This window comes from Oryctolagus cuniculus, chromosome 12 (assembly GCF_964237555.1).
Source record: "Oryctolagus cuniculus chromosome 12, mOryCun1.1, whole genome shotgun sequence".
Taxonomy (NCBI): domain Eukaryota; kingdom Metazoa; phylum Chordata; class Mammalia; order Lagomorpha; family Leporidae; genus Oryctolagus; species Oryctolagus cuniculus.
In genome coordinates this window covers 66568072-66595691 of record NC_091443.1, presented here as the reverse complement: position 1 = coordinate 66595691, position 27620 = coordinate 66568072, and the positions used below count along the sequence as shown (strand labels likewise).

Here is a 27620-nt window from a genome sequence, read left to right as displayed (position 1 = left end):
TACCACAGCACCAGACCCAAAATGAGCTATTTTATCAGAGGACTCCTCATCTACCTTTCATCTCTAAAATTCTGTAATCCTAAGTGAATCTTCTGGGCAGAAGTGCATTAATAATGCAGTTGAATATGTGGGTTTTGGGGGAAAGAATAGGGAAGGGTTGTAAAGAAAACAGAATAAAGGTTTGGTTAGAATCTCAATGTGAACTACTGCTTAGAGCTGATGTCAAGTGAAGACCTTCCAGGAGATATAAATGGGGGATGGAAAAGGCTTCTACTAACATTGATCAGACCAGATCACTTTGAGTGGCATCTCTGTGATTCAGGAGTAATTCTGTGTGTAGCGGAAGTAGCCTCTTGCGTGGTTTAATCTGATTTGTCTTTTCTCAGCTTAGAGTTTTCTATAGGACTTCCACATAGGCCACAGAGAAAGAGCTAAAAAGAAAACACAAATATTTGAGTGACCAGGGTGGGCATTGTGACACAACAGATTAAGCCACTACTTGGGATGCCCATATCCCATATCAGAGTGCCCATCCGAGTCCTGATTACTCCATTTCCAATCCAGCTCCCTGCTAATGCATCTGAGAAGTAGCAGATGATGGCTCAAGTACTTGGATCCTTGCCACACACATGGGGGACCCAGATAGAGTTCCTGGCTCCTGGCTTCAGACTGGCTCAGGCCCAGCTGTTGAGGCCATTTGGGGAATGAGCAGCAGATGGAAGACATCTCTCTCTCTGCCACTCTGCCTTTCAAATAAATCTTAAAACCAAAACATTTAAATGACCTAATGAGCAAGATATATATCTCCTGGTCTGTTTCCTTATCCCAAAGTTGAAAAGTTTGATTTATGTCATCTCATGGGCTCTGCCCAGCTCTTAACATTTTGCAATTCTGGATAGCGATTCAAAAGCAGTTCTTATTTTCCTGAGTGCTGCATCCTTGTGCGATACCTTTGTCTTCATGTGTCCTCCCTGTTTATACCTGGCTGCCCAGTTCCTTTTTCCTAGGCCCCCTTTTTTCCTTAATTTCCTCAAATCTAGGGTCGGCATTGTGGCTTAGTAAGTTAAGCTGTCAGCTCTGACGCCGACATCCCATAAGAGGTCCATTTCCAGTCCTGTCTGCTCCACTTCCAATTCATCTCCCTACTAATACTCCTGGGAAAACAGAGGAGGATGGCTCAGGTGCTTGGACTCCTGCACCCACATGGGAGACCTGGATGAAGCTCCTGGGTTCTGCCTGGCCCAGCCCTGGCCGTTGAGGCCATTTTGGGGAGTGAGGCAGTGTTTGGAACATAGCTCTGTCCCCCAACCCCCTCTGCCTTTCAAATAAATAATCTTTTTTTTTTTTTTTTTGACAGGCAGAGTGGACAGTGAAAGAGAGAGACAGAGAGAAAGGTCTTCCTTTGCCATTGGTTCACCCTCCAATGGCCGCCATGGCCAGTGCGCTGCAGCCGGTGCACTGCACTGATCCGAAGCCAGGAGCCAGGTGCCTCTCCTGATCTCCCATGCGGGTGCAGGGCCAAAGGACTTGGGCCATCCTCCACTGCACTCCCGGGCCACAGAAGAGAGCTGACCTGGAAGAGGGGCAACCGGGACAGAATCCGGCGCCCCGGCCGGGACTAGAAACCGGTGTGCCAGCACTGCAGGCGGAGGATTAGCCTATTGAGCCGCGGCGCCGGCCGTCAAATAAATAATCTTAAAACGGTGTTCTTAGATCCTACTTGCTCTTGGCTCCTTTGTACCCTCTTTGTTTTCCTATACTTTTCTGCAGATCCTCAGCTTCCACTCCTGGCTCCCAGATCTCCATCTCCATGTCTGCCCAGTCCTCTTTGTGTTTCTAGCTCCTAACTCAAGCTATCTCCTTGGGTGCCTCTACAGGTCCCCTGGGATCCCCTATCATTGTCCTTCTCACAGCGCACACCCTTCCCCAGAGCCTAGGGATCAGGTATGCTGTGGCTCAGGTGACAAACCTGCTGTCAGGTTACAGGTACTATTTCCTGAAAGAGCAGACCACAGTGTCAGCAGAGCCTCAGGCTGCCTGCAGTGCCCTACCATCACCTGGCTGGCCCACACAAGGTGAGAATAACCAGAACTCACCCGGAAACATGGCTGTGAGCCTTCGGCCCCTGTTGCTGCTGCTGTCCTGTGCAGGTGAGAGGCATAATGAGCAGGGCTGGGGGTGGAGGGAAGGACAGCTGGAATGAGAATTAGGAGTGCAGAGGTTACCCAGTTAGAAGAAAGGGGAAGGAGCAAGCAAGACGGGCAGAAGCTGGAGCAGAGGGAGAAAATGAGGGTTGAAAAAGCAGCCCAACGTCTACTGTGGGTTGATGAGAGCACCCAGCTCACCATCCCCTTGCCTCATCTTTAGACCCAGTCAGGGAACGGTGCCCAGGGGCAGGGCTCAGTTGGGCTCCAGGTTCCTCCCCTTCAGTGATCTCTGGTTTCTCTCCTTGCAGTGACTCTGGCCCCTAATGGATCTCAGTCTCTGGACCGTGGTCTCTCCTTCCTGAAGTCATTGCTCTCCACTCTGGACCAGGCTCCCCAGGACTCCCTCAGCCACTCCAGGATCTCTGCATTCCTGGCCAATATTTCTTCTTCCTTTGAGCTTGGGAGAATGGGAGAGGGTCCTGTAGGGGAGCCTCCACCTCTCCAGCCCCCTGCACTTCGGCTCCATGATTTCCTAGTGATGCTGAGAGGCAGTCCGGACTGGGAGCCGATGCTTGGGCTGCTGGGGGACGTGCTGGCACTGCTGGGACAGGAGCAGACTCCCCGAGATTTCCTGGTGCACCAGGCAGGTGTGCTGGGTGGACTGGTAGAGGTGCTGCTGGGAACCTTAGTTCCTGGGGGGCCCCCTGCCCCAACACGTCCCCCATGCACCCGTGACGGGCCCCCCGATTGTGTCCTGGCTGCTGACTGGTTGCCTTCTCTATTGCTATTGTTAGAAGGCACACGCTGGCAGGCCCTGGTGCAGGTGCAACCTAGTGTGGAACCCACCAATGCCACGGGTCTCGACGGGAGAGAGCCAGCCCCTCACCTTTTGCAGGGTCTGTTGGGTTTGCTTACCCCAGCAGGGGAGCTAGGCTCCGAGGAGGCTCTTTGGGGCGGTCTGCTGCGCACAGTGGGGGCACCCCTCTATGCTGCTTTCCAGGAAGGGCTGCTCCGTGTCACTCACTCCCTGCAGGATGAGGTCTTTTCCATTCTGGGGCAGCCAGAGCCAGATGCAAATGGGCAGTGCCAGGGAGGTGAGTGCTGCCAGGCCTGGGGGCTGGGATGTGGCAGGGCAAGAAGGGTGAGCCTGGGGTAGTGCCCTTCCTTACTCTTTCCCTCCTAGGTAACCTTCAACAGCTGCTCTTATGGTAAGTGACAGGGGACCACTTCTGAGGGATTGGGTCTGGGGAATCCAGAGGTGGCACCCTCAAAGCCTCAGCCTCCTGAGTTCAAGAGAAAACTAACAAGAGGAGGGTGGATTAGCGACTTTGGAGGGCAGCTGTCCCAGCCCCATCTCTTCCTAGCCATGCGACTTGGGCAGCTTACATACCCATTCTATGCCTCAGTTTCCCCATCTGTAAAATAAGGATGATAATATTGGCTACCTCAGAGTTACTGTAAGGGATTAAATGAGTTTATATTGTATGTACTTAGTGCAGTACCTGACACATAGTGCTTACTAAATATTAACTAAAAAAGATATGTGTGGGGGGAAAAGACTAAGTGCTTTTGCCCCCCGCTATTTTGGTCCAACAGGACCAGAGCACAGCTGGACATACTCAGTTGCTGGGCAGATTTCCTCATAAGAGGGTGGTGTTTAAGCTACCTAAAAGCACGTGAAGAAATGAGAAACAAGGGGATCGGGTGGACAGCTGGGACTCCAGCTGGGCTTCTCTTTCGTGCCTCAGTGGCACAGACCTTTCTCCCCTCCCCCTCATCTCAGCATTTGAGCCCGTGACACCTGTATCTGGGGCATCTCACTTTTGGAGAAGCCTCTGTTTGCCACACCCTTGCAAGGCTCTGGGCCAGGGTCAGCAGCTTCAGCTGGAAGAAATGTGAACTGACCAGATCCCACCTGCTCCCCTCCCTGTACCCAGGGGTGTCCGGCACAACATTTCCTGGGATGTCCAGGCACTGGGCTTTCTCTCTGGATCGCCTCCTCCGCCCCCTGCCCTGCTCCACTGCCTGAGTGCCGGTGTGCCTCTGCCCAGGGCGTCCCAGCCCTCAGCCCACATCAGACCTCGCCAGCGGAGAGCCATCTCTGTGGAGGCCCTCTGCGAGAACCACTCCGGCCCAGCACCACCCTACAGCATTTCCAACTTCTCCATCCACTTGCTCTGCCAGCACGCCAAGCCTGCCACCCCACAGCCCCCTCCCAGCACCGCTGCCACCTGCCAGACAGCTGTGTGGTATGCAGTCTCGTGGGCCCCAGGGGCCCAAAGCTGGCTACAGGCCTGCCATGACCAGTTTCCCAATCAGTTTCTAGATGTGATCTGTGGCAACCTCTCCTTTTCAGTCCTGTCTGGCCCCAACCGCCGCCTGGTAAAGCGGCTCTGTGCTGGCCTGCTCCCACCCCCCACCAGCTGCCCTGAAGGCCTGCCCCCTGTTCCCGTTACCCCAGAGATGTTCTGGGGTTGCTTCTTAGAGAACGAGACTCTGTGGGCTGAGCGACTGTGTCGGGAGGCAAGTCTGCAGGCCGTGCCCCCCAGCAACCAGGCTTGGATACAGCATGTGTGCCATGGCCCCACCACAGATGCTACTGCTTCCCCGCCCTGCCACATCGGACCCTGTGGGGAGCGCTGTCCAGATGGAGGTGGCTTCCTGGTGATGGTCTGTGCCAATGACACCATGTATGAGGCCCTGGTGCCCTTCTGGCCTTGGCTAGCAGGCCAGTGCAGGATAAGCCGTGGGGGCAATGACACTTGCTTCCTAGAAGGGCTGCTGGGCCCCCTTCTGCCCTCTCTGCCACCACTGGGACCATCTCCACTCTGCCTGACCCCTGCTCCTTTCCTGCTTGGCATGCTGTCCCAGTTGCCACGCTGTCAGTCCTCTGTGCCAGCCCTTGCCCACCCTACACGCCTGCACTATCTCCTGCGCCTGCTGACCTTCCTCTTGGGTCCAGGGGCCGGAGGGGCTGAGGCCCAGGGGACGTTGGGTCGTGCCCTGCTTCTTTCCAGTCTCCCAGACAACTGCTCCTTCTGGGATGCCTTCCGCCCAGAGGGCCGGCGCAGTGTGCTGCGGACAGTCGGGGAGTACTTGGAACAGGAGGAGCAGCCGACTCTGCCAGACTTTGAACCTACCGTCAGCCACAGCTCTGGAATAGGCAAGATGGAGCTGCTGTCCTGCTTCAGCGTGAGTGATCTGCCAGGGTGCAAGCTCCAGGGGAGTTCTTCTAATCCGAGAGGTAGTCATGAGAGTGCAGTGGTTTAAGCACACCACTCCAGCTTCAAACAGGCTTGCAGTCACATCTTAATTCTGTGATCAAACTTGGGCAAGTTACTTAGGCTTTCTGGCAATATTGTTCCCATCTCTCTCCCTTTTAAAGATTTATTTTATTTATCTGAAAGGCAGAGAGAGGGAGGGAGAGAGAGAGAGAGAGAGAGAGAGAGAGAGAGATCTGCTGGTTCACTCGCCAAATGGCTACAATGGCTCATGCTGAGCCAGGCCAAAGCCAGAAGCCAGGAGCTTCCTCATGGTCTCCCACATGGGTGCAGGGGCCTAGAGATTGGGGCCATCTTTCTCTGCTTTCCCAGGAAGCGGAGGCTGGGTTGGAAGTGGAGCAGCCCAGACTCAAAATGGTACCCATATGTGGGATGATGGCATTGCAGGCAGCAGCTTAATCTGTTGTGCCTCAATGCCAGCCCTTCTCTTCCCATCTCTACATTGTGACCAGTGTTTTAGCATGGCTTTAAGGACTATATGAGATCATACATGCTGTGGGCTAGCACAGAACATGATATTTAAATCTACAGTCAGTGTTAACTCATAATTTCAAAAGAAAAGGGATCAAATTTAGGGGCCCTACCAAGTGAGAATTGGAGGCTGACAGAATACAGGAAGATAAGGCAGGAATGAGGAAGACCTGGGCGGGACTACAAGTCAGAAGACTTTGGTTCTAGGCTCAACTATGCCAAGTAGTGTGATCTTAGGCAAGTAATTGAATTTAGTTTTTTTTCTAGGCATGCTCTAATCTCTGTGGAGTAAAGTGCTGCTATATGTTATATTCTGTAATCTATCCATCGAGTGCTCATTATGTGCAAGGATATTTAAAGACTCCTCAGGGCCTACTTTCTCAAGTCCTGGGCCCAGTGAAGTGCAATTAGATAGATGCATAGTAATTTGGTTCAGATCTACAAGTGTTTATTGAGTCAACTGTGGACATGTCATGAGAGAAGGCACAGGACAAGTTAGAGACAAGATCCTGCACCTAAAAGAGCTTGTTGCTATCTGAAGAGAAATGCAGACCAGCTTCAGATGAGGCATAAGCAACCCAGACAGTGGAAGTTGGTGCCTGTGGGGGCTGCAGGAGGGACTGAGGAGGCAGCTGTCTTGGCTTCTTGTTTTCTCTCCACCAGCCCGTGCTGTGGGATCTGCTCCAGAGGGAGAAGAGTGTCTGGGCTCTGCAGATTCTAGTGCAGGTAACAGGTGGTGGGGCACACAGGTGGGCTGAGTGACAGCTGGGGTCTGAGGTCCCTGCCCAGTGAGGCCCTAGCTACCATGACCTCCTTTTCCCAGGCATATCTGCACATGCCCCCGGAAAATCTCCAGCAACTTGTGCTTTCCGCAGAGACAGAAGCTGCCCAGGGCTTCCTGACACTCATGCACCGTTCCTGGGCCCAGCTGCAGGTGGGCATAGAGAGAGAGGGAGCCAAGGTGGAGTGGGAATCTGGAGATTAAGCACCTCAGGAACCTAACTTTTGCCTTATTGGGAGGAGGACATCTAGAGGGGGGAGTGGCAAGGCCACTGAGCACCTCCAGAGACAGCATCCATTCCTCTGCCCCACAGGTACCACCATCGGAGGAGCAGGCCCTGGGTCGCCTGACAGCCCTGCTGCTCCAGCGGTACCCACGCCTGACCTCCCAGCTCTTCATTGACCTGTCACCACTCATCCCCTTCTTGGCTGTCTCTGACCTGATGCGCTTCCCACCATCCCTGTTGGCCAATGACAGTGTGTAAGGTTCCACACGCTGCTCCTCGCAGGGTCAGGCCCACCCCATGTCCGTGGAGCAGTCCCTTTCAGATGTCTTTTCCATTGAAACCAAGAAGAATCTCCTCCCTGTTCATGAGAGCAGGGCAATAGAGAGTAAGGGGAAAATGGTTTGGAACAAGGCAGAGAGTTAAGACCCATTTCTCTCTCCAGCCTGGCTGCCATCCGGGATTACAGCCCAGAAATGAGGCCTGAGCAGAAGGAGGCTTTGGCAAAGCGACTGTTGGCCCCTGAGTTGTTTGGGGAAGTGCCTGCCTGGCCCCAGGAGCTGTTGTGGGCAGCCCTGCCCCTTCTCCCCCACCTCCCTCTGGAGAACTTTCTGCAGCTCAGCCCTCACCAGGTATGAGAATCATCCTGTTTACTTGATGGACCCGTCTTCTGCTAGTGGGATGGGAGTCAGTGACATGTGTCCTAGTGTGCCCCCCTGTGCAAATGTCCAACAGTGAGCTGACCCTCCCAATCTCAGATCCAGGCCCTGGAGGACAGCTGGCCAGCAGCAGGTCTCGGGCCAGGGCATGCTCGACACGTGCTGCGCAGCCTGGTGAACCAGAGTGTTGAGGATGGCGAGGAGCAGGTGCGCAGGTGAGTGGTTATGGCATCAGTGGCTACAGCCAGAGTGCAAGAGGTAGAGAGGGGCAGGTAGAACTGCCATGATGGGTTGGCACCCTGGCAAGGAAGGGACATGGGAGTAGGCAGTGGCCCCGGGCGGTCTTGGACTCCAGAAGAGAGGCCTCTGTAAGACATCCCTGTCTTAGTACTGGCTTCAGGGACCACACAAAGGCTAACTTCATGACCTCCTTAGGCTTGGGTCCCTTGCTTGTTTTCTGAGCCCTGAAGAGTTGCAGAGCCTGGTGCCCTTGAATGATCCAATGGGGCCAGTAGAACGGGGGCTGCTGGAATGTGCGGCTAATGGGACCCTCAGCCCAGAAGGACGGGTGAGCACCTGGGCACAGCCCTGTAGGACTTCAGGCTTCTCCTGGGTCTATCTGAATGATTTCCACAGCGGTGTCAGCCGAGCTTGAGTAGAGTGGTGCCAGCAGCCTCCCCACCTCTGCCACCTCTACTCCTTCCTCCATGGCTCTTCTTATCTGTTACCACCTCTCCCTGGCCCCACCCTATGTAGCCCACGATAGCTCAAGCACACCCTTTGCCATCTTGAACCTCATCAACTCTGGTCCCATTCCTGGTCCCAAGCCCTAACCTGCCCAGGCCCTGGGAAATCCAGCTGCAGAGAGATGCCTAAGGATCCTCTGTCTTTCCTCGCCAGTCTCAGACCTCTTTGGTTGCAGGTGGCTTACGAACTTCTGGGGGTGTTGCGCTCATCTGGCGGAGCCGTGCTAAGCCCCCGAGAGCTGCGAGCCTGGGCTCCTCTCTTCCCTCAGCTGGGCCTCCGCTTCCTGCAGGCGCTCTCAGAGCCCCAGCTTCGAGCCATGCTTCCTGCCCTGCAGAGAACCAGTGTCACCCCTGCCCAGGTGGGCCTGTCCCACTCCCAGTGCAGGGGTCCCCTCAAGCCCTCCTTCCCCTGGGGATCACCCAGAGGTGAACCCTGTCCCCAGCACGTCACCCTCATTGCCTTTCCCCAGCTGGGGAAGGACCTTGAGGCAGGCCGATTACTGAGGGTGGTTGAAAGGGGGCTGGAAGTTTTGGAGGGGCTGGCCCTAGGGACCTGCTTAGGACTTGGCTGCTGGGAGCTGAAAGCTGTTATTTCTTGTCCCATCCCAACCCAGGCTGTCCTATTGCTTGGCCGGCTCCTCCCTAGGCACGATGTGAGTAGCAGCAGATGTCGCCTGGAGGTCTCTGTCCCTGTTTTTCTTGGCTCCTGTATCAGCTCTTGCCTTCCTTTCATCTCACCTCATCCCTGTCGCCTTTGCTGCCTTGTGATGTCTTCCCCATCACTCTGCCCTTCTTCAGCCCTCCCATCTCTCTTGTTCCTCAGCTGTCCCTGGAGGAACTCTGCTCCTTGCACTCTCTGCTGCCAGGCCTCAGTCCCCAGACACTCCAGGCCATCCCCAGACGAGTTCTGGTTGGCGCCTGTTCCTGCCTGGCCCCGGAACTGTCGCGTCTCTCAGCCTGCCAGACTGCAGCACTGCTTCAGACCTTCCGGGTATGAGCAGGAGGGGAGGGGGAGGCACTCAGGGTTGTGGGCTCTGCTGGGGAGGAGGGCATCTTCCTGTAGCCAGGGAAGTCGTCTCAAATCTCCCCCCTCCCTTGCATACTCACATACTTCCCCAATTCTTTTTTTAAAGATTTATTTATTTATTTGAAAGGCAGAATGACTGGGGGATGGGGTGGGTAGGGAAGAGATCTTCCATCCACTGGTTTACTCCCTAGATGGCTGCAATGGCCAGGGCTGGTCTAGGCCAAACCCAGGAGCCGGGAACTCCATTCTGATCTCCCACATGGGTGCGGGAGCCCAAGTCCTTGGACCATCGTCTACTCCTCCAGGTGTATTAGCAGGGAGCTGGATTGGAAGTGGAGCAGCTGGGGCTCAAATTGCAGCTCACATGGGGTGCCGGTGTGGCAGGCACAGCTTAACTCACTGAACCCCCTCTCCCCCAATTCTCATGCAGGTGAAAGATGGCGTTAAAAACGCGGGTACAACAGGTGCTGGTGCAGGTGCAGCCGTGTGTGTCCCTGGTCAGGTATGTGTGAGGCTGAGCTCCTCTCCATGTTCCGGGGCAGTTTCCTGTGGCTGGTGCTGTTTCACCCCCACCCGTACCCACAGTGAATTCAGGTTAGCTCTGTACCCATCTGATAGTAACAGCTCTCCCCAGTTCCAGGTGCAGGACAGCGTCACCCACACTGTCCTAGAATGTCAAAGCCAGGAGAGCCTGGCTCCCCCAAGCTCAGGGAAGCTGAGGGACGTGTTCCTCAGGTGTGTAACCAGCAGCAAGTCTAGGCCACAAGAGCCTTAAGTGTGAGGCTCTGCTTATTCCTTGCTATGGTGGCAAATGCTGTTCTGCCTCGTCCTAGTGTTGGTCCCTTTCTGGCCCCTTGGTTCCCTTTCTCGAAGGGCTGAGTCCAGACCATCTTTCCTATTACTCCTCCACATATCCATCACTGCCAGCAGCCCATCCCCACCACCTGGCCAGACTGCCTGCTTCCTCTGCTCCCATTAAAACTGCTACAGCTGGACTCTGCAGCTCTTCTGGCAAACCGAAGGCGCTACCGGGAGCTGCCCTGGGCCGAGCAGCAGGTAACCCTCCCCACTTAACCTCAGAACCCACTCTCCGTCCCCCCATCTCTCTCTGCCTCTCTCTCTGCCTCTCTTTCTGCCTCTGTCTCTGTCTCTCTCTCTCTCTCTGTGTCTCTCTGTCTCTCTGTCTCTCTCTGTCTCTATCACCTCCATTTGGCAGCACATCCCTAGCATCCCTTAGTGAGTGAATTGCTTTGTTCTTTTTCCCTCTCTCTGGGAAGAGTGTGAGGCTGTTGGCAGCCATGGAGCAGAGGCAGGACTGAGTCCAGGGCATCATGGGTCCTTGGGGGATATTTCTGCTGTAAAGTGCCTTCTCCTTCTCTCTCTTGAAGGCCCAGTTTCTCTGGAAGAAGATGCAAGTGCCCACCAACCTGACCCTTAGAAGTCTGCAGTGAGTAACTTGTGTGGAGCCATGAGTTTTATTCAACTGACATTTTCTGAATGCTTGTTAGATGCCAGGTGCTTTGGGAGGTACATTGGGAAACACAGGGATGAGCGATATACAGTCCCAGCCTGGTGGGTGTGCTCCTGGTGGCTCCTCCCCTTGTCCTCCCCTCCTCCCCTGTGCCACGCTTACCCTGACTACAGCTAAGGTGCTGAGAACACCTGGATTCAGGTCCCAGGCCTGCCACCTCCTTATGCTCTTGGGAGAGTCAGGTGAGCTCTCTAAATTTCAGTTATCTCTTCTGTAGAATAGGAAATAAAATGGTATCTACCGCATCAGTAGTTATCCTGAAGATTAAATAAGCCACGGAAGATGTGTAACACAGGGCCTGGCCCCTGGTAAACCCCCAGTAGACACTGGCTGTTATTAATTTAATTCAAGGTGACTTCAGAGCCACTGGCCAAGCAAGAATAAACAGGAATAAGTAGGTGTCACCTTACCTACACCCGCAGAAAAGGCACCTGAAGATGTGGCGTCAGTCTCGGTTTACCTTTCCTCTGGCAGAGTGGGGTTGGGCATGTCACCTGGCCTCTGTAAATCTTGATATTCTTCTCTGACCAACAGTGATGATGTTATAGGAAGCCAGTGAGAACGTCTATGTAAAAATATTTCTCAAACTATAAACTCCCATAACTGAACCAAGTACTTGTGTTAAGAGCGCTGATGTCAGTGAGCAGATGGGTGTGGCAGGTGTTGAATGAGCACTTACCCACCCACTTAACCACAGGGCTCTGGGAAACCTGGCAGGGGGCATGTCCTGCGAGTTTCTGCAGCAGATCAACTCCATGGCAGACTTCCTGGAAGTGGTACACATGCTCTATCAACTATCTACTGGGGTTCGAGGGAGCCTGGTGAGAGGGGGAACTTGGACATTAGCGGGAGGAGGGAGGCTGGCACTCTGGGTGTAGAAGCCAGCTGCCATGGTTCCAACCCTGCTCCCCCACCCTGTCTCACAGAGGGCCTGTATCTGGACAGACCTGCAGCGCAGAATGACAATGCCAGAGCCAGAGTTGACAACCCTGGGGCCAGAACTGAGTGGACTGGACACCAGATTACTTCTGGACTCACCGTAAGTGATATGGCTTGAGATCCTGGGTCCTCAGAAAACTCAACTCGAAGTGGAAGATCTGTCCTTAGGCAATGTCCTGGAGGAGATGGCTTTCTGTCATATGGCTCCTTGACATCACTTACAGCCAAGAGCACAGGGTTCTGTTCAGAGCTGCTCTGTGTATTAGCTGGCTACCAGAACAAGGAACCAGCAGGGGACAACTGAGGGTGGCACTGTGTTGTGGCCTGCCAGGTAATCTTAACACTTGTATAACTCTGGGCACATTAATAGTGTATCTGAAATGAGGGGGTCAGTAGTCAAACTCTGCCTCATGGCTTATATCCTTTTTTTTTTTTTTTTTTTTTTTTTTTGACAGGCAGAGTGGACAGTGAAAGAGAGAGACAGAGAGAAAGGTCTTCCTTTGCCGTTGGTTCACCCTCCAATGGCTGCCACAGCTGGCGCGCTGCGGCCGGCACACCGCACTGATCCGATGGCAGGAGCCAGGTACTTCTCCTGGTCTCTCATGGGGTGCAGTGCCCAAGCACTTGGGCCATCCTCCACTGCACTCCCTGGCCACAGCAGAAAGCTGGCCTGGAAGAGGGGCAACCGGGACAGAATCCGGCGCCCCGACCTGGACTAGAACCCGGTGTGCCGGCGCCGCAAGGTGGAGAATTAGCCTAGTGAGCCGCGGCGCCGGCTGGCTTGTATTCTATTTAAGGTCCTGTTTCTCAATGTGTTCAGAGGACTAAAGAGAAAAATACATGAAACGTGATAAATGCCTTCAAATACCTGAAGAGCTAGCAAGTAGAAAATAGATAAGCATATATATGCCTGGTTGGTCAATTCTAGGATTAATGAATTAAAATCAGATTTCTGTATAATATACAGAAAATTGAGGTAGTAAGTTCCTAGTCATTGGAACTATTCAAGCCTAGGCTAAATGGTCCAATGGCAAGATAGTTTTATTTTAAGATTTATTTTTAGGCCGGCGCCGTGGCTCAATAGGCTAATCCTCCACCTTGCGGCGCCGGCACACCGGGTTCTAGTCCCGGTCAGGGCGCCGGATTCTGTCCCGGTTGCCCCTCTTCCAGGCCAGCTCTCTGCTATGGCCAGGGAGTGCAGTGGAGGATGGCCCAGGTGCTTGGGCCCTGCACCCCATGGGAGACCAGGAAAAGCACCTGGCTCCTGGCTCCTGCCATCGGATCAGCGCGGTGCGCCGGCTGCAGCGGCGGCCATTGGAGGGTGAACCAACGGCAAAGGAAGACCTTTCTCTCTCTGTCTCTCTCTCTCACTGTCCACTCTGCCTGTCAAAAAAAAAAAAAAAAAAAAAAAAAAAAGATTTATTTTTATTTATTTCAAAGGCAGAATGACACACAAAGGGACACACACACACACACACACACTGAAAGAGAAAGAGATCTTCTATCCTCTGGTTTACTCCCCAAATGGCCAAAAGGGTCAGGGCTGGGTCAGGCCTCTGCTAGGACCCTGGAACTGTGTTCAGGTATTCCACATGGGTGGCAGGGGCCCAAGTACTTGAGTCATCTTCTGTTGCTTTTCCCAGGAGCATCAGCAGGGACCTGGATCTGGAGCAGAGCAGCCAGGACTGGAACCATATACTCATACGGGATGCTGTAGTCACACCAGTGGCTTAAACCCTGTACCACAACACTGGCCCTCCATGGCAGGACTCTAACTGAACAGTCCAAGTACGAGCTTAGGGGAAGGGAATCATAGGCAGAGATCCCAGGAGTTTATGAGTATCTCATTCGTTTGCTTCTTGTCCTATTTCATCCCCATCCCCACCCCTTGCCAAGTGGTACAGTCCTGTGGATGTGCTGATGGTAAAGGCAGTGACTCCATCCTTGCATTTTATAGGTCTTCATAAAGATTTCAGATCTTGCACAACTTGGTCTAGTTCCAGAATTGGCAACCTTATATAGAGACAGGATGTAACTTCTGATTTCTGGGGAAGAGAGCTCTTTTGTTCTCATTTTAAAAATGTGATTCAAATATGTTTAAATTTACTGTTTCTCAGAGATAATTTGGAACCCCAGGGCTTGGGGGAGGTGAAAGATGTTGGACCATGAGTCAGAAAACATGAATTCCTCATTTGTGGAAAAGGGATAAGAACACAAAATATGTCTTACCCCCAGGTCTTGTTATAAGTACCCATTGAGAAAACACCTAAAAGAACTTTGTGACCTGCACTGCACTATTCAAAGAGGGGACCTCCTCACAAAGAGAGGAAGGGTGGTCCCGAAGAAACAATAGGAATTGGCAGTAAGACTCCACCTTTTGATCTCAGTGAACCTTAGCTTTTAAATCTATAAAATAGGGGGCCAATGTCGTGGCACAGTGGATTAAGCTGCCACCTGTGGTGCCAGTATCTCATATTACAGTGCTGGTTTCAGGTCCCAGCTGCTCCAATTCTAAACTGGCTCTCTGCTAATGCTTCTAGGAAAGCAACTGAAGATGGAGCACTTAGGCCCCTGCACCCACATGGGAGACCTGGAAGAGGCTCCTGGCTCCTGGCTTCAGATCGGCTCAGCTCTGGCTGTTGTGGCCACTTGGGGAGTGAACCAGCAGATGGAAGACCTCTCTCTTTCTGTATCTCCCTCTCTCTCTCTGTAGCACTGCCTCTCAAGTAAATAAAAATATTAAAAAAAAAACTTTAATTTTTGAAGAGCAGAGACAGAAAAAGAGAGACAGAGATAGACCCATATTATTAAATGATGAAAACAGAACTGACCTAGGCCAAAGCCAGGAACCCACAACCAGATCCATATCTCCCACCACTTGGGGGGCAGGGACCCAAGTATGTGAGTCATTTCCTATTGCATCCCAGGATGCATATTAGCAGGGAGCTGGAAACAGCAGTGGAGTCAAGACTCCAACCCAGGCTCTCCAATATAGGATACTGATGTCTCAAGTGGTGTCTTAACTGCTGTGCCAGACACATGGCCCAAAACTGGGAAACATTTATTGATAGCTAATATTGGAGGACTTTGAGTCCATTTAATCAGGTGTGATTTTCTTTTTAGGAAGACTAAAAGCACATCACTCTTTGTTTTCTTCCTTCAAGCAAACGGTGACAACTGTCTTTGCAGCTGTTTAATATCAGTTCCTGACCAGCAGCACAGGGTTTTGTCTGGTTTTGCATCTTACCTGGGGAATGAGAGATTTACTGGTCCCTTCTCAACTTGGCTCAGTTCTGATGGAGTGACCCTGTTATCAAATTGCTACCATAGGATCCAGCTGCTGGATAGACTCTCCAATGAATCCATTATGCTGATGGTGGAGCTGGTACAAGGAGCTCCAGACCAACTGCTGGCACTGACCCCACCCCACCAGGCAGCCCTGGCAGAGAAAGCACTACAAAACCTGGTAAGAGTTCACCCTACCAGACTCCAACCTGCTGCCCTGGGCAATTCTTGCCTCTCAAACAACACTCTCTGTCTTCTAAGCTCAACCCCCCACCTCTTGTTTCCAAACAGGTTCCTGTCTATAAGGCTATAACCCCTAGATCTGCCTCTAGGTTTTATTCCTTGATAACCTGTTTCTTATTTCTCTTATCTCTGGTCCATACCCCCTGGAGTCAAGAAAATCCCTGAATTCCACCTTTTGGTCTTTCTGCCTACTTCCAACGAGGCTCATTTAATAAAGTGAACAGGGCCCGGCCTTGTGGCATAGCAAGTAAAGCTGCTGCTTGCAATGCTGGCTTCCCATATGGGCACCAGTTGGTGTACCAGCTGTTCCACCTCTGATACAGCTCCCTGGTAATGTCCTGAGAAAAGCAGCAGAAGAAGGCCCAAATGCTGGGGCCCTGCTACCTATGTGGGAGACCTGGATGAAGCTCCTGGCTCCTGGCTTCAGCCTGGCCCATCCCTGGCTATTGGAGCCATTTGGAGAGTAAACCAGTAGATGGAAGATTTCTCTCTGTGTGTCTCTCCCTCTATCTCTCTATGTAAATCAAATAAATAGTAAATCTTTTTTTTTTTTTTAAGTGAACGAAGGTAGCATCAAAAGGAGCTGAGTTGGGAACGGGAGGTAGGGAAGGTAAAAGGGCTTGGTCTCTTGATGAAAGAATCTGACACTTTGGGTCAGAGGTGCATTGTCAAAGGCTTGATGCCCTTCTCCAGGCTCCAAAGGAGACCCCAGTCTCAGGGGAAGTACTGGAGACATTGGGCCCCTTGGTCGGATTCCTGGGGACAGAGAGCACACGACGGATCCCCCTACCAATCCTGCTGTCCCGGCTCAGTCAGCTGCAGGGCTTCTGCTTAGGAGAGACGTTTGCCACAGAGCTGGGATGGCTGTTGTTGCAGGAGCCTGTTCTTGGGTATGGACCTTTGAGAACTTCACATGCTGACTCACCCAGCCCCTCAACCGCCATCATCAGAAACAGCCCATTCTGTGTGCTTAAGGTCCCCTGGAGCCCTGATGCCCCAGTCCTAGCATGTGCTCTTTTCCCTTTCTCCTCATAGTTCCCTCTGCTCCCCAGCCCATGATATTCTTCCTGTCCTCCAGGAAACCAGAATTGTGGAGCCAGGATGAAGTAGAGCAAGCTGGACGTCTAGTATTCACCTTGTCTACTGAGGCTATTTCATTGATCCCCAGGGTGAGGTGAAGGAACAAGGAAAGGAGTAAACGCATAGAGGGGACTGGTGAGCTGGTTATGGGGACCTAAGGCCAAGGAGGTTGAGGGCAAAGGGTGTATAGAATGGATCCATGGAAGACTGCTGAACACAGGTAGTGCTTGGGCATTACAGCTGCAGTAGCTGGCCCTGACCTTGTCCAAGTCTCCCCACCCTCCTTCCTTCTCCTTTCTCATGCAGGAGGCATTGGGCCCAGAGACTTTGGAGCGACTTCTAGAAAAGCAACAGAGCTGGGAGCAGAGCAGAGTTGGACAGCTGTGTGGAAGCCCACACCTTGCTCCCAAGAAAGCAGCCCTGGTAGCTGGGATTGTGCGGCCAGCTGCTGAGGATCTCCCAGGTGAAACTACCCAAATACTCAAACGTCCAGCAAAAGCATATCAAACTATGCAGTCAGAAGCTAGGTACACTGTGCCCTTCGAGCAGATTTGCAAATCTTCGGCTCTTTGAGCTTTGTTCTTCTGATCTATAAAGCAAAGGGGTTAGAGGGATAATCTTCAAGATCTCTTCTAATTCAAGAGTTCTATAACTCTAAGAGTTTGTAATCCATTCAGTTTCCATCCTAGGACTCCAATTTCCTTGTTTTCTTATTCCTGTTAATAGCTGCCTCAGCTCTGTCTAGCCTAAGGGTGGAGCTTTTTGCTGGGGAGATCCCTATAAGGAAGAAGACAGCATGGGGCTAAGGACGACTTGTGTGGGTTAAAATCAATACCTGAGCAACCTCTGTAGTCTTCTATAAAATAAGAGGCTTGTCTTCTCCAAGTATTTCTTGTCCTACCCTTTGAGCCCTATAAATCTCACTGTATTTCTTAGCTCATACTACTCACACTGTCCCTTCCTCCACAGGTTAGATGAAACCTTCCATCAGAAGATATCTCTCTATGCATATTTTGACATTATATTGACCCTCTGGCTCTGCCTTCCACTTTCAGAACCTGTGCCAAATTGTGCAGATGTGCGGGGGACCTTCCCAGCTGCCTGGTCTGCAACCCAGATTGAAGAGATGGAACTCTCAGACTTCGAGGACTGCCTGGCACTATTTGCAGGAGACCCAGGACTTGGGCCTGAGGAACTACGGGCAGCCATGGGCAAGGCAAAGCAGGTTAGGAATGGAGAGGTCAACTGGGGTTGGAGGTGGAAAAAATATGAAGAAATAGGTTGAGTGGGATATGGGACTCACGAGAAGAAGAAGTTGAGTAGGTGGTGGGGGGAAGGAGATAAAATGATTAGAGGGTCTGGATCACAGATGTGAGGTCAGAAAGGGTCAATATTGAGAAAAAGGAGCTACTACAACAGATAGACTAGAACAGGGGTTATCAAATTTTAATAGGTATCAGAATCATCTGGGTTGCAAGCTTTTTAAATGTTGATGTCAGAGTCTCTTGCTGGACTGAGTAAAAATCTCTGCGGATGGAGTCTGGGCATCTGGATTTTAACAGCCATCTCAGTGAGTCTGGTGCACAAGAAAGTTTAGAATTCATGGACTAGAGTTTGCTTTTCTTTCCTTCTGAGACTCTAGGGTCCTTCCCTAACACCTTAGTTATGTTATGGTTGAGAAACTAAAGAAAAAGTGAGTGATTTGCTTAGTTGCACAGCTAAGGTCAGAGGGAGCAAAAGTCCCAGCATTCTGACTCCCAGTCCAGTGCTTTTTCCACTCACATTGTTCCTCTCTTCCTCCTTAGTTGTGGGGTCCTCCCCGGGGATTCCGCCCTGAGCAGATCCTGCAGCTGAGTAGGCTCTTAATAGGTCTAGGAGAGCGGGAACTGCAGGAGCTCAACCTGGTGGACTGGGGAGTGCTGAGCACCCTGGGGCAGATAGATGGCTGGAGCTCCATCCAGGTAACACCTTCCCTCCTCCCTACCACTGCCCAAGCATTCATCCCACAGACCCAGTCCTCCAGGTCTGCAAAAGCCCAAGGAATTTTTCCCTGTGATGCTGCCTGGCCATTCTATCACTTTCTTTAATACCCCATACTAGTGACTTTAGGGGCTCTGATTTGTTTGTGCTGAGCCCCACTGGACACAAAATGCCATTTCCTGCATCTTTTCCCTGTGGCCTCCTCTTTTCAGTCTTTTCTTTTTTGGGGTACTCAACCCTCTCCATAGCTTTATTAGCTATTTTATTAAGATCTCATCTTAATAGTAAAATAAAACAACCCACTAGCACCTATCGCTTCTCCACTCATTAATTCCCCATGACTTCCCTCCTTATCCTGTGCCACTGATCTCCCACCCAGCTCCGGGTTGTGGTCTCCAGTTTCCTACGGCAGAGTGGTCGGCATGTAAGCCATCTGGACTTCATTCACCTGACAGCGCTCGGTTACACACTCTGTGGACTTCGGCCAGAAGAGCTACAGCACATCAGCAGCTGGGAATTTAGGTCATCTACTGAGGGTGTTGTATGCTTGTGTGTGTAGGGGGTGGTTCTGAGATGATGCCAGGTTTTCTAGGGTTAGGAAGGATCATGAGGGAGTGGTCCTATGGAAGAAGGGGACTGATTTACAGCCACCTCTTCCCTGTCTCATGACCATGGCCCCTGTCATTGGAGCTGAATTCTTCTTTCCTTCCCACTCTTCTACAGCCAAGCAGCTCTCTTCCTGGGCAACCTGCGTCTCCAGTGCTCAGAGGAACAATTGGAGGTTCTGGCCCACCTCCTGGTGCTGCCCGGTGGCTTTGGCCCAGTCAGTAACTGGGGCCCTGAGATCTTCACTGAAATTGGCACAATAGCAGGTAGCAAGCCTGGGTCACTGATGGTGCTACTTGTCAGGGTTTAGTTTCCATGTACCAATGCTCTGGGTGGAGGACTGCCTTGGAATTCTTAAGGTGAGGGTCTGAGGAGGTGTTGAGGTAAAGGGCTGGAGATATGTTGGGGAAGGCCGATGGCGGGCACTTTGAAGGTAGTTAGAACAGAAAGTCCACAGGTTTGAAGAGAAAAGGCTAGAAAAGACCACGTTTGGTTGCCTATCTCACTTGCTTCTACAGCTGGGATCCCAGATCTGGCGCTCTCAGCACTGCTTCGAGGACAGATCCAGGGCCTTACTCCTCTTGCCATTTCTGTCATCCCTCCTCCGAAATTTGCTGTAAGTCTTGGTGGACTGGGGTCTGGGGTGACCACAGGAGGCCAGGGCCCAACAGGGATCATATGGATGCACTGACTCTGGCCCACATCCCCAGGTGGTGTTCAGCCCCACTCAGCTGTCTAGTCTCACCAATGTTCAGGCTACGGCTGTCACTCCTGAGCAAATGGCCCTTCTGAGTCCTGAGCAGCGACAAGCAGTTATATGGGCCCAATATGAGGGAAAGGAGATCCCAGAACAGCAGGGTGAGTTCAGTTTGACCCTTCCTGTCCTGACCTAGAATCTGACCTCCTACTCATACCTCCTAAGAGATCCCTCTGGAGACGGGGTCCACAGGCAGAGAGCTAGTTTGCAAGTATCAATGGCTCCTAGGGAGCAGAGTTGTGATAGTCCTTCCATTCTTTTCTCATTGTAGGTCGAAACACAGCCAGGGGCCTCCAGGACTGGTTACAAGCCTCCTGGGCCCTGTCATTGACCATCAGCTTCCTTGGCCACCTTCTCTGAGCCTGTGTCTACAGCCTGGGGAGATTGTTGGGAGGGAAACCTCATGTCATAATGAATAAAGTACAAATGGAAGTGAATCCTAATCATTCTCAGGAAGCTGATGAGGAATATGGGTAAAATGTTAATGCTTTCCACCCACCTAAGAATCAGTATTCCTGGCATGCCATATCTTGAGTCTCCTTAAGTCACAAATAATCCCACTGTTTCTTCTTTTCTTGGAGGCTGCCTACTCCTTTCCCCACCAATAGAAACAACACAGACAGCTGGAACACAGCAAGGAATCTTTACTAGGATGGAGGCAGGGGTTGGGGGTCAGGTCCAGAGAAAGTGGAATGGCCCACCATCAATGAGCAGAAGTCTTGGGTTTTTTTTAATCATCTGATGGGGATGAGGAGTTAATGTTTGTTGTGGACAAGAGGTGCAGGGATGCGGATATCCTGGCCTCTCTCCAGACGACGTTCACAATCAATCAAATAGTTTACTCCATCGATGACCAGTTGCACCAGCTCCACCTGAAGAACACTAATCCTTGATCTCTGTTTCCCGTAATCAGATTTTTTTTCTGTAGTGCTGATAACTCTCCTGCTCTGGGAACTCATTTCCAATTGCCTCCCCACTCAACCTGAATTTCATTGTAGATTCTAATACATTCCTGAGGCTCGTTCACTGTTGTATCTCAACTCCCCAAAACCTATACTTCTCATCATCCTGATCCCTTAAGATCTCACCTCTGACTTTCCCAGTCGGTCCAAATTAGAGATGTCAAAGACACTGCCTGTGGCAGCAGTATCCACTCCTCCAGTGCCACGCTTTTGGAGTCTTAAATTCTCCAGGATCTTTGGGAAACGGCTATCCTGGAGGGGAGATAGGGATTGGGGACAGAGTCAATAAAGGTAGATTGGTCCTACCTTAAGGAGCCTGGACCTGCTCCAAACATTTTCCCTGACCTTTAACCACAATGCCTGGCTCCCTTCTAAATGGCTTACTCCCTCCCCATCCAGACCCCTCCCCCTTCCTCACTTGCATCTCTCTCTAACCCCATAACTCCTTTACTTTGCTTAGCAGGGGCAGTTTGATGTGCACTCCTGCTCGAAGTCCAGTGCCCAGGTTAGATGGACAGGTCAAGATGTATCCCAGACGTTCATTCCACATGAACTCCCAGCCACGCTCCTGGATCAGCCGCTCCACCTGTGTCCACAAAGTTTCTGTTACTGAAATATCAGGGATATGTGGGCCCCTCCCTTAGCTAGCCCAACAGGAACTCTATAAATATGGCTAGAACCAGGCATTTGGATGAATGACATTGCTCTTATTATCATGCATGCAAGGTGATTTTAATGTTGCAAAATTACGATGCACTTGTGATGTGCATGATGATGAAATTGTCTTGTGTATGGAAGAAAATAAACTTGAGAGAATGATGCACTAAAGATGCTCTAGGGAAATGAACAGAGGTGGTAAACTGAACCGAGAAAGGACTGGTTATTCAATGAGTTCTGCCCGCATTGATTATCTATGCTTTGCCAATAAGCCTAGCATTTGGAAAGGTTCTTTCAGACAGAAAATGAGGATGTAGGCTTTGCAACAAGAAGAACAACAATGGCTCTCTGTTAGCCATGAAAGGTACACATGTGAGAAAGCAGAAAGAAATGTGAAAACAGGACAGAAAAGCCAGATTCATAGGTGTGTGTAAGCAGGAGAAGGCATCGGAAGACTGTTTCACTTAACTATCCTAATCATGAAGATAACTATTAGAGTTGAAGACAGAGGGCCCACCAGAGCAATGAACACAAAGACCACTACCCAAAGTGAGTGAAGGGGACTTTGTTTACAATTCAGGAAGACCCAAGGTTTGGAGGGCACAACTTTCACGCTAAACATGGGGAAAGCTTTCCATCTAGAAGAAGAACTTGGTGACACTTACTGAGCACTTGCAATGGACCAAGTACTTTACCTACATCATTTCATTTATTCCCCACAACAACCTAAAATGTAGGAATTCTTACCTCAATTTTATATTAGGAAACTGAGGCATACGATTTAAAGAATATTTCCTACACACTCATAGTTAGAATGTTATCTATTACATGCCAAATATAATAGAAATGTTATAAGTAAAATCTAAAAGAGGAACTTGCTTTCTTTAAGCCCAAAATAACTGTAAACATGAGAATATCCAGTGATAATTTGCTTTATGGAGATTTTTAATGTAGAACTAAATATGGAGATAAAATACACATAAGATTGAGGATTCAGTTCAACTCATGCAGAACTATACATTTTAGAATTTAAGATATTCCATCTTCTCCCCCAGTATCCTTCCTACTTCAGCTTAAAGCCTAGACACAATATGTTAGCAGCAATGATGGAATCCAATAAAAGCCCACATTAGCTCAGAACTTGGTGTTTATTTTAGAATCCTGAACACACCAATTTCTTACCTGCATCAGTCCACACTCAAACAATGTAATGCACTCCCCACCATGTCACACCACACACCCCAGACACTGACCTGCCATCTTAGTCATTCTGTCTTTGCCTTGTTTGACAACTGCTTTATATACTTCTTTGGGTTCCTGACGTTCTTTCTCTCTGTTTTACTGCAACCATATGTCCTGGTTTTCCCAGGATAGTCCTGCCTTATGGCTATTACCCTGGAGTGATTAGCAGTGATCCTTTTTACTATTGGAAGTATCCCGGATTGGTTGATAAATCAAATGATCAATCTATCTGTGCTAGTCTTTGGTTTCCCTTTATTTCCTCCCACCCAGCTCCCCATTTCCACCCCTGTCCAACCTCTTTGAGGCCTCGGCAGAATCTTTCAAACACTTTCTTCATGTTGCCACCCTTCTCCATGGAGATAACCCGGGTATGATCCTCCTCATTCACCCAGATAAGGAAGCTCTTCTCATTGTTGTGCCTGAAGGCAGGAGATATGTTAGGAAAGGGATCAAGGGGCAGGTAAGAGTTGAGGGGGAAAGAGAAGCAAAGCATTTATGGGTCATGGAGGCAAGAGAGGTAAAGGGCAGCTTCATACCAGATTCCACGAGCATCTGGCCAGTCTCGAGCCATTCCTGCTGCAGTCAGCAATGGGGACACAGGCTTATCGAATAGAAAGTGGTCCTGGGAAGAGAAGAGACTTGGGTTAAGAATCCTCCCAGTAGGCCCTGGGCCTCCCAGAGCCCATTTATCTCATCTGGGCTAGCCTCCCCTCTGGTTTGTTCTTCTGTCTTCTCCCCATGCCCAGATCCCCTGCAAGGCCCCTCACATCAATAAGCTGCTGCTGCTCAGCCTCTGTCATCTCACTGAGCCGATAGTAGCGTCCAGCCAGGTCACCCTTTAGGCCACTCAATGCATCTACCACAACGCGTTCCACCTCTCGTCGCTCTGCCCGAGTGCAGGCTGGAGGCAGACTGAGTCCCCGGATACTTCGGCCAGTTCTGACTCTTGAGGACAATACATACCTCTCATCGAAGTAGCCAGAACGGATCTGGAAGACACAGGAGATGAATATAAGTCACAGATACACAGTGAGTGGGAACTGAGCATCCTTGGAAGGCTAAGGTCTAGGGATTAGAAGGTTCTTCACACATCCCAGCTGCTTCCTTTGGAAGGAGGGGTCTATTGGGCAAGCATTCAGGTTGAAGGGGGGCATTGTGGACCCTTCCCTGAACTGTCTACCTGGCAATATGATCAGTTTCATCTACCCTTTCTTCATATCTGCTATTCCTTAAGATATGCTTCTTTTGCCATATCAAGTTTAAAAACTCAGCAGTATAATGCCCATTAGTCAAGACGAAGAAACTGGAGATATGGAGTGTTGTATACAAGGCAATGCACCTCAGGAGTGGAGTATTTGACTCACCTTACTGGCATCCAGGTCAGTGGTATGCTTCATGGTCCGGGGGTCATATCCATTGTGTCGCTCTTGGATCACAGGGTCAAATAGGTCAGCAAATACCTGATGGGCAGTTAGGAGGGAGAGGTAGTTAAGGAAAGGAAATCCATTTCAGACTTAACTGTGCATTGATTTCACTGCATCAGAAAATTTCAGTATAGATGGTCCAGAGTCTTCAGGGAAAGTAAGGGGTCTTTAGAGGGAAGGAGCCAGGATTACTGGGAAGATGAGTTGGGTCACCAGGAAGACTCTGGGGGCCCCCTACCTCATAGGTCTCCTCATCTCCAGCCACCATGCCCACAGTCTTGATGAAGGGGTGGCCAGGGTTGTCCACGCCAGTCTGGATACACTGATCTAGCGTCCAACCAGTGGGTGTGGTCTTGTCGCAGAGCCGTGCATAGACTGCTGGGGTCAGGTGACTGGCCATGCAGTTGTTGTGCTTTCGGAGGTCTGGGTACTCAGCGCTGGGGAGGGGGTACCCAGTAACCATGGAGGGAGGACACAGGGGCCTAGAGCTAGTGCAGTCAGCTGGGAGCTGCCCAGATAGCCATGTCTGGCTTTGCTCCACGGGGGTAAGGGGAATTAGAAGGAGACTAAGCCTGGGTAATCTCTTTAGAGACTTCCAGTGTCTATTCTTTCCCCACAGTTCTAGCTGCCTCTGGCAGGCTAGTACAGTTCCCCCAGACCTGCTCAGGTCTTTCCTCCCAAGAACACAACATTCAGGATGGGGGAGGGGAAAGACTGAGGAGGGGGATTCGGGAAATGGGAGAGGAGAGCAGGAAAGGGAGATGAGGGAGAGTGAAAAGGTTAATAGTTCCTGGTCTTTCTTCCACTTAGAGGTTTGGGCGGTGGGTGCAGCTAGAACTCTTAGGGCCAGAGGTGGCCTTGGGGGCAGGGACCATGGATTACAGATCCCCAGAAATGCTCTTGGTTTGGCCCCATCTGAGCTGTACAGCCCCCCAGCTCCAGGGCCTTGTGATTACGTGATTATAGCCCTTCTCTGTAGCTCGGATCCTCGTCTCCACCCCCACCTTCGTGCTCCCATCCCCCCATCCTCCCCGCGCCTCAAGCACTGATACCTTGGGGGATACAGCCTCCTTCGTTCGCTGGCTGCTCGAACAGGTTCCGGGCGGAGCAGAAACCCAGCGGCTAGAGACCCAGCTCCGGCCAAAGCCAGGAGCCCGAGCCGCGGGCGGGCAGACAGCAGACGGGAGAAGGGACCAGCCATGGCTAGGGGGTCCAGGTATGGGATCCTGGAACAGGAGCAGCCACAAGACAGGAACGGAGACGGAGGATGCAATCGGTCACACTGAGGCCTGGAGCCAGATCTGAGGCTGAAGCCGAAATGGGGGTCGGAGTGGAGACTAGAGCCGGTGCCAAGCAGGCTGCAGGAGAGGCGCAATGAGCTCGGGGCGGGCGGGAGGAGAAGGAGGCCGAGCCGCAGTCTCCAGGGGTGGGGCTCACACAGGCTCCGCCCTCCCGCCTGCCAGCGCGCTAGGTGTGCGGGGGTGGGGGTGGGCAGCGCAGCCAGGTAATTAGGGGCGCGGAGACTCGCACCCCAAAGGCCGGGGAGGTAGGCCCACCAGTTAGGCTGCCTAGATTTCAGCACCGAGTAGAGGACAGCACCCTCGGGGCCAGCAAAACCCGAACACGCTTCCCCCAAGCCCCTCTGTTAAATTCGAAACCCGATCCGTCTACTGTGTGTGGGTGGGACAGGGTGACATTGCCCAACCTCTTTGCTTCTGGTCTACCCCCAGCAACCTTTCCATCTCCCCAGGGGCGGCGGCCCCCGGACAACGGCGGAATAAACACAGATACCCGAGGAAGCCGCTGAGACGGCCCTGGGCTGGAGGCAGACACGGAGAGACACAGTCTGCCTCAAGGTCACCTTTTCCTAAGAACCAGGAAGAGGACCAGGACGCCTTCCCGCCACACCTGTGCTCTCCTCCCACGGTGGAGAAAGGTGGAGAAAAGAGTCCCTGAGAGAAGTCAAGGAAATACTAACTCTTACCCTATTTGTCCTGTGCCCCCACTTGGCCCCTGAGTCTGGGGCCCTACTATTTCCAGGCCCACTCCTGATCCTGGGCTTCTTTTTTATTCTCCCACCCTCTTCCTCGGCCCCTACTTCACCTTTGATCTTTTACTTCTCTTCTTTTCGCGGCTCAGACCAGTCTGCTGCTCCCGGGACTCCCTCTGAGCAGTCTGCCAGTTTGCCTTACCTGCTGGTTGCACTGGGTGTGGGGATGGCCTGGCGCCGAGAATTGTTAGTTTCCTTTTCCTCCTCTCTCTTTTATTCCCTCTCTGCAGCTCCCAGTTCCAGGACTGGAAGGGGAATTTAAAATGAGGTAAAGGGTGTGGCAAGATGACTGGGTGTGGAGAGGAACAGGCAGGCACAGGTCTCCAGGCACCGCATGTGTTTCCTCTCTTGGCTCCCTAATGCTGTTTAATCCGGAGCGTAAAGTCCTATAGTGTCCAAGGGCGTAAGGTCATCAAGGGATCTCTGCCTTCCTCCCTGTCCCCTCTCCTGTGTCTCCTCTTGAAGCACATATTGAGATTTGAGAGGGTTTTGTTTCCACTTGACTTTTGTCCTAGTGGGAAGGAGAACACATGTTGGAGTTGTAATAGGGCTGTGAGGCTTCAGTATGGAGGGTTGCCTAAGGTGGACTGAGCATGGCAGCGTTAGTCCTCTCACTTAGCTGTCCTGTTCTACCACAAGATGTTAAGGTTCTTGGGTGTTTTAAGAGAGAGTATTTGGGATAATGGGATTCACATTGTCTTCTGGTTCCACTGTTGAGATATCCTCCCTCCCAGCAATACCCTCATTCCTTTCATTCTTTGTGTTCCTTTTCCTACCTTCCTCATTTGTGGGAATCTATGGAAGGCATCCACCCCACTTGGGGGCTCATCACTTCTGTATTTTTTCTCATAATAAGGCTGTAATGAGCAGATCACTGATGGAATTTTGCGAGTGTGGTCACTGTTGAAGAGATAGAGAATGTGCCCTTTGTTGCAAGGGCTTATTACTCAGGAGAAGGAGTCACTGTGAGTAAGGAAATATAATTACCTGGGATGGTTTGTATTTACCCAGGTAAAGGAGGGAGATAATCTTCCAGAGCAGTAGGGTTGTTATTTGATTGAGAAGGTGGTTGCTAAGTTTAGGGAAAGAGGGGGTAGGTAGAGAGAATTAGAGAAAGAAGGCAGTCAGAGGAGTGGAGAAATTACTCGTTTGGAGAGTAGCTGCTCACATATTAATAGCTCCACTGAGAAAACACACAAATTTGTGTACTTAGTTCTTGTGAGCCACTGGCAGGCACATAATCTATTAATAGTTAATTTTTATTAAAATATATATTTATTTGAAGGGCAGAGTGACAGAGATGGAGATACACACACACACATACACACACACACACACTCAGAGAATGTTCCATTTCACTGGCTTGCTCTCCAAATGCCCACAACAGCCAGGTTTGAGACAAGCTGAACTCCATGTTTCTCCCACATCAATGATAGGGGCCCACACATCCGGGCTATCTTCCCCTGTCCTCCCAGGCTCATTAGCAGGAGCTGGAGCAGAAGCAGAGCAGCTGGGACTCACTCTGGCAC

The 27620-nt window shown here is 51.3% G+C and overlaps 2 protein-coding genes across 18 annotated transcripts in view; one reads left to right on the top strand and one right to left on the bottom strand.

Moving 5' to 3' along the window:
- STRC (stereocilin) overlaps positions 1-20609 on the top strand; it is a 31847-nt gene extending 11238 nt beyond the window's left edge. For 3 of the 11 annotated variants that reach the window (XM_070053287.1, XM_051821748.2, XM_051821743.2), the window contains 29 exons: positions 1980-2150; positions 2456-3241; positions 3331-3355; positions 4085-5339; positions 6563-6625; positions 6723-6833; positions 6994-7160; positions 7349-7535; positions 7662-7777; positions 7998-8130; positions 8485-8667; positions 8923-8961; positions 9132-9299; positions 9766-9837; positions 10263-10391; positions 10724-10782; positions 11564-11687; positions 11793-11905; positions 15136-15271; positions 16027-16223; positions 16412-16502; positions 16720-16876; positions 17469-17638; positions 18219-18374; positions 18773-18915; positions 19117-19265; positions 19518-19615; positions 19710-19857; positions 20028-20609. In XM_070053287.1, the coding sequence (XP_069909388.1) occupies positions 1980-2150; positions 2456-3241; positions 3331-3355; positions 4085-5339; positions 6563-6625; positions 6723-6833; positions 6994-7160; positions 7349-7535; positions 7662-7777; positions 7998-8130; positions 8485-8667; positions 8923-8961; positions 9132-9299; positions 9766-9837; positions 10263-10391; positions 10724-10782; positions 11564-11687; positions 11793-11905; positions 15136-15271; positions 16027-16223; positions 16412-16502; positions 16720-16876; positions 17469-17638; positions 18219-18374; positions 18773-18915; positions 19117-19265; positions 19518-19615; positions 19710-19857; positions 20028-20116 (5435 nt within the window). In that variant the 3' untranslated portion in view covers positions 20117-20609. Of the gene's footprint in view, positions 1-1979; positions 2151-2455; positions 3242-3330; positions 3356-4084; positions 5340-6562; positions 6626-6722; positions 6834-6993; positions 7161-7348; positions 7536-7661; positions 7778-7997; positions 8131-8484; positions 8668-8922; positions 8962-9131; positions 9300-9765; positions 9838-10262; positions 10392-10723; positions 10783-11563; positions 11688-11792; positions 11906-15135; positions 15272-16026; positions 16224-16411; positions 16508-16719; positions 16877-17468; positions 17639-18218; positions 18375-18772; positions 18916-19116; positions 19266-19517; positions 19616-19709; positions 19858-20027 lie in introns of those variants that run through there. The other 8 variants (XM_051821744.2, NM_001171314.1, XM_051821746.2 and 5 more) reach the window with 8 other exon arrangements.
- Positions 20381-26393, bottom strand: CKMT1B (creatine kinase, mitochondrial 1B). Of its 7 annotated transcripts, none has more exons than XM_051821741.2 (10): positions 26145-26393; positions 25094-25267; positions 24280-24478; positions 23982-24077; positions 23385-23606; positions 23154-23239; positions 22913-23036; positions 21170-21304; positions 20845-20970; positions 20381-20628 (listed from the first exon to the last, which is right to left on the bottom strand). In XM_051821741.2, exons 2-10 carry the CDS (start codon positions 25240-25242, stop codon positions 20512-20514), a joined length of 1254 nt encoding a protein of 417 aa, XP_051677701.1. In that variant the 5' UTR covers positions 25243-25267; positions 26145-26393; the 3' UTR covers positions 20381-20511. The 7 variants fall into 7 exon arrangements, with proteins under 7 accessions (XP_051677701.1, XP_008267043.1, XP_017203400.1 ...); XM_008268821.4 differs by having other exon boundaries at positions 25094-25399; positions 26234-26392; XM_017347911.3 differs by having other exon boundaries at positions 25094-25348; positions 26234-26392.
- Positions 26394-27620: the final 1227 nt, after the last annotated feature.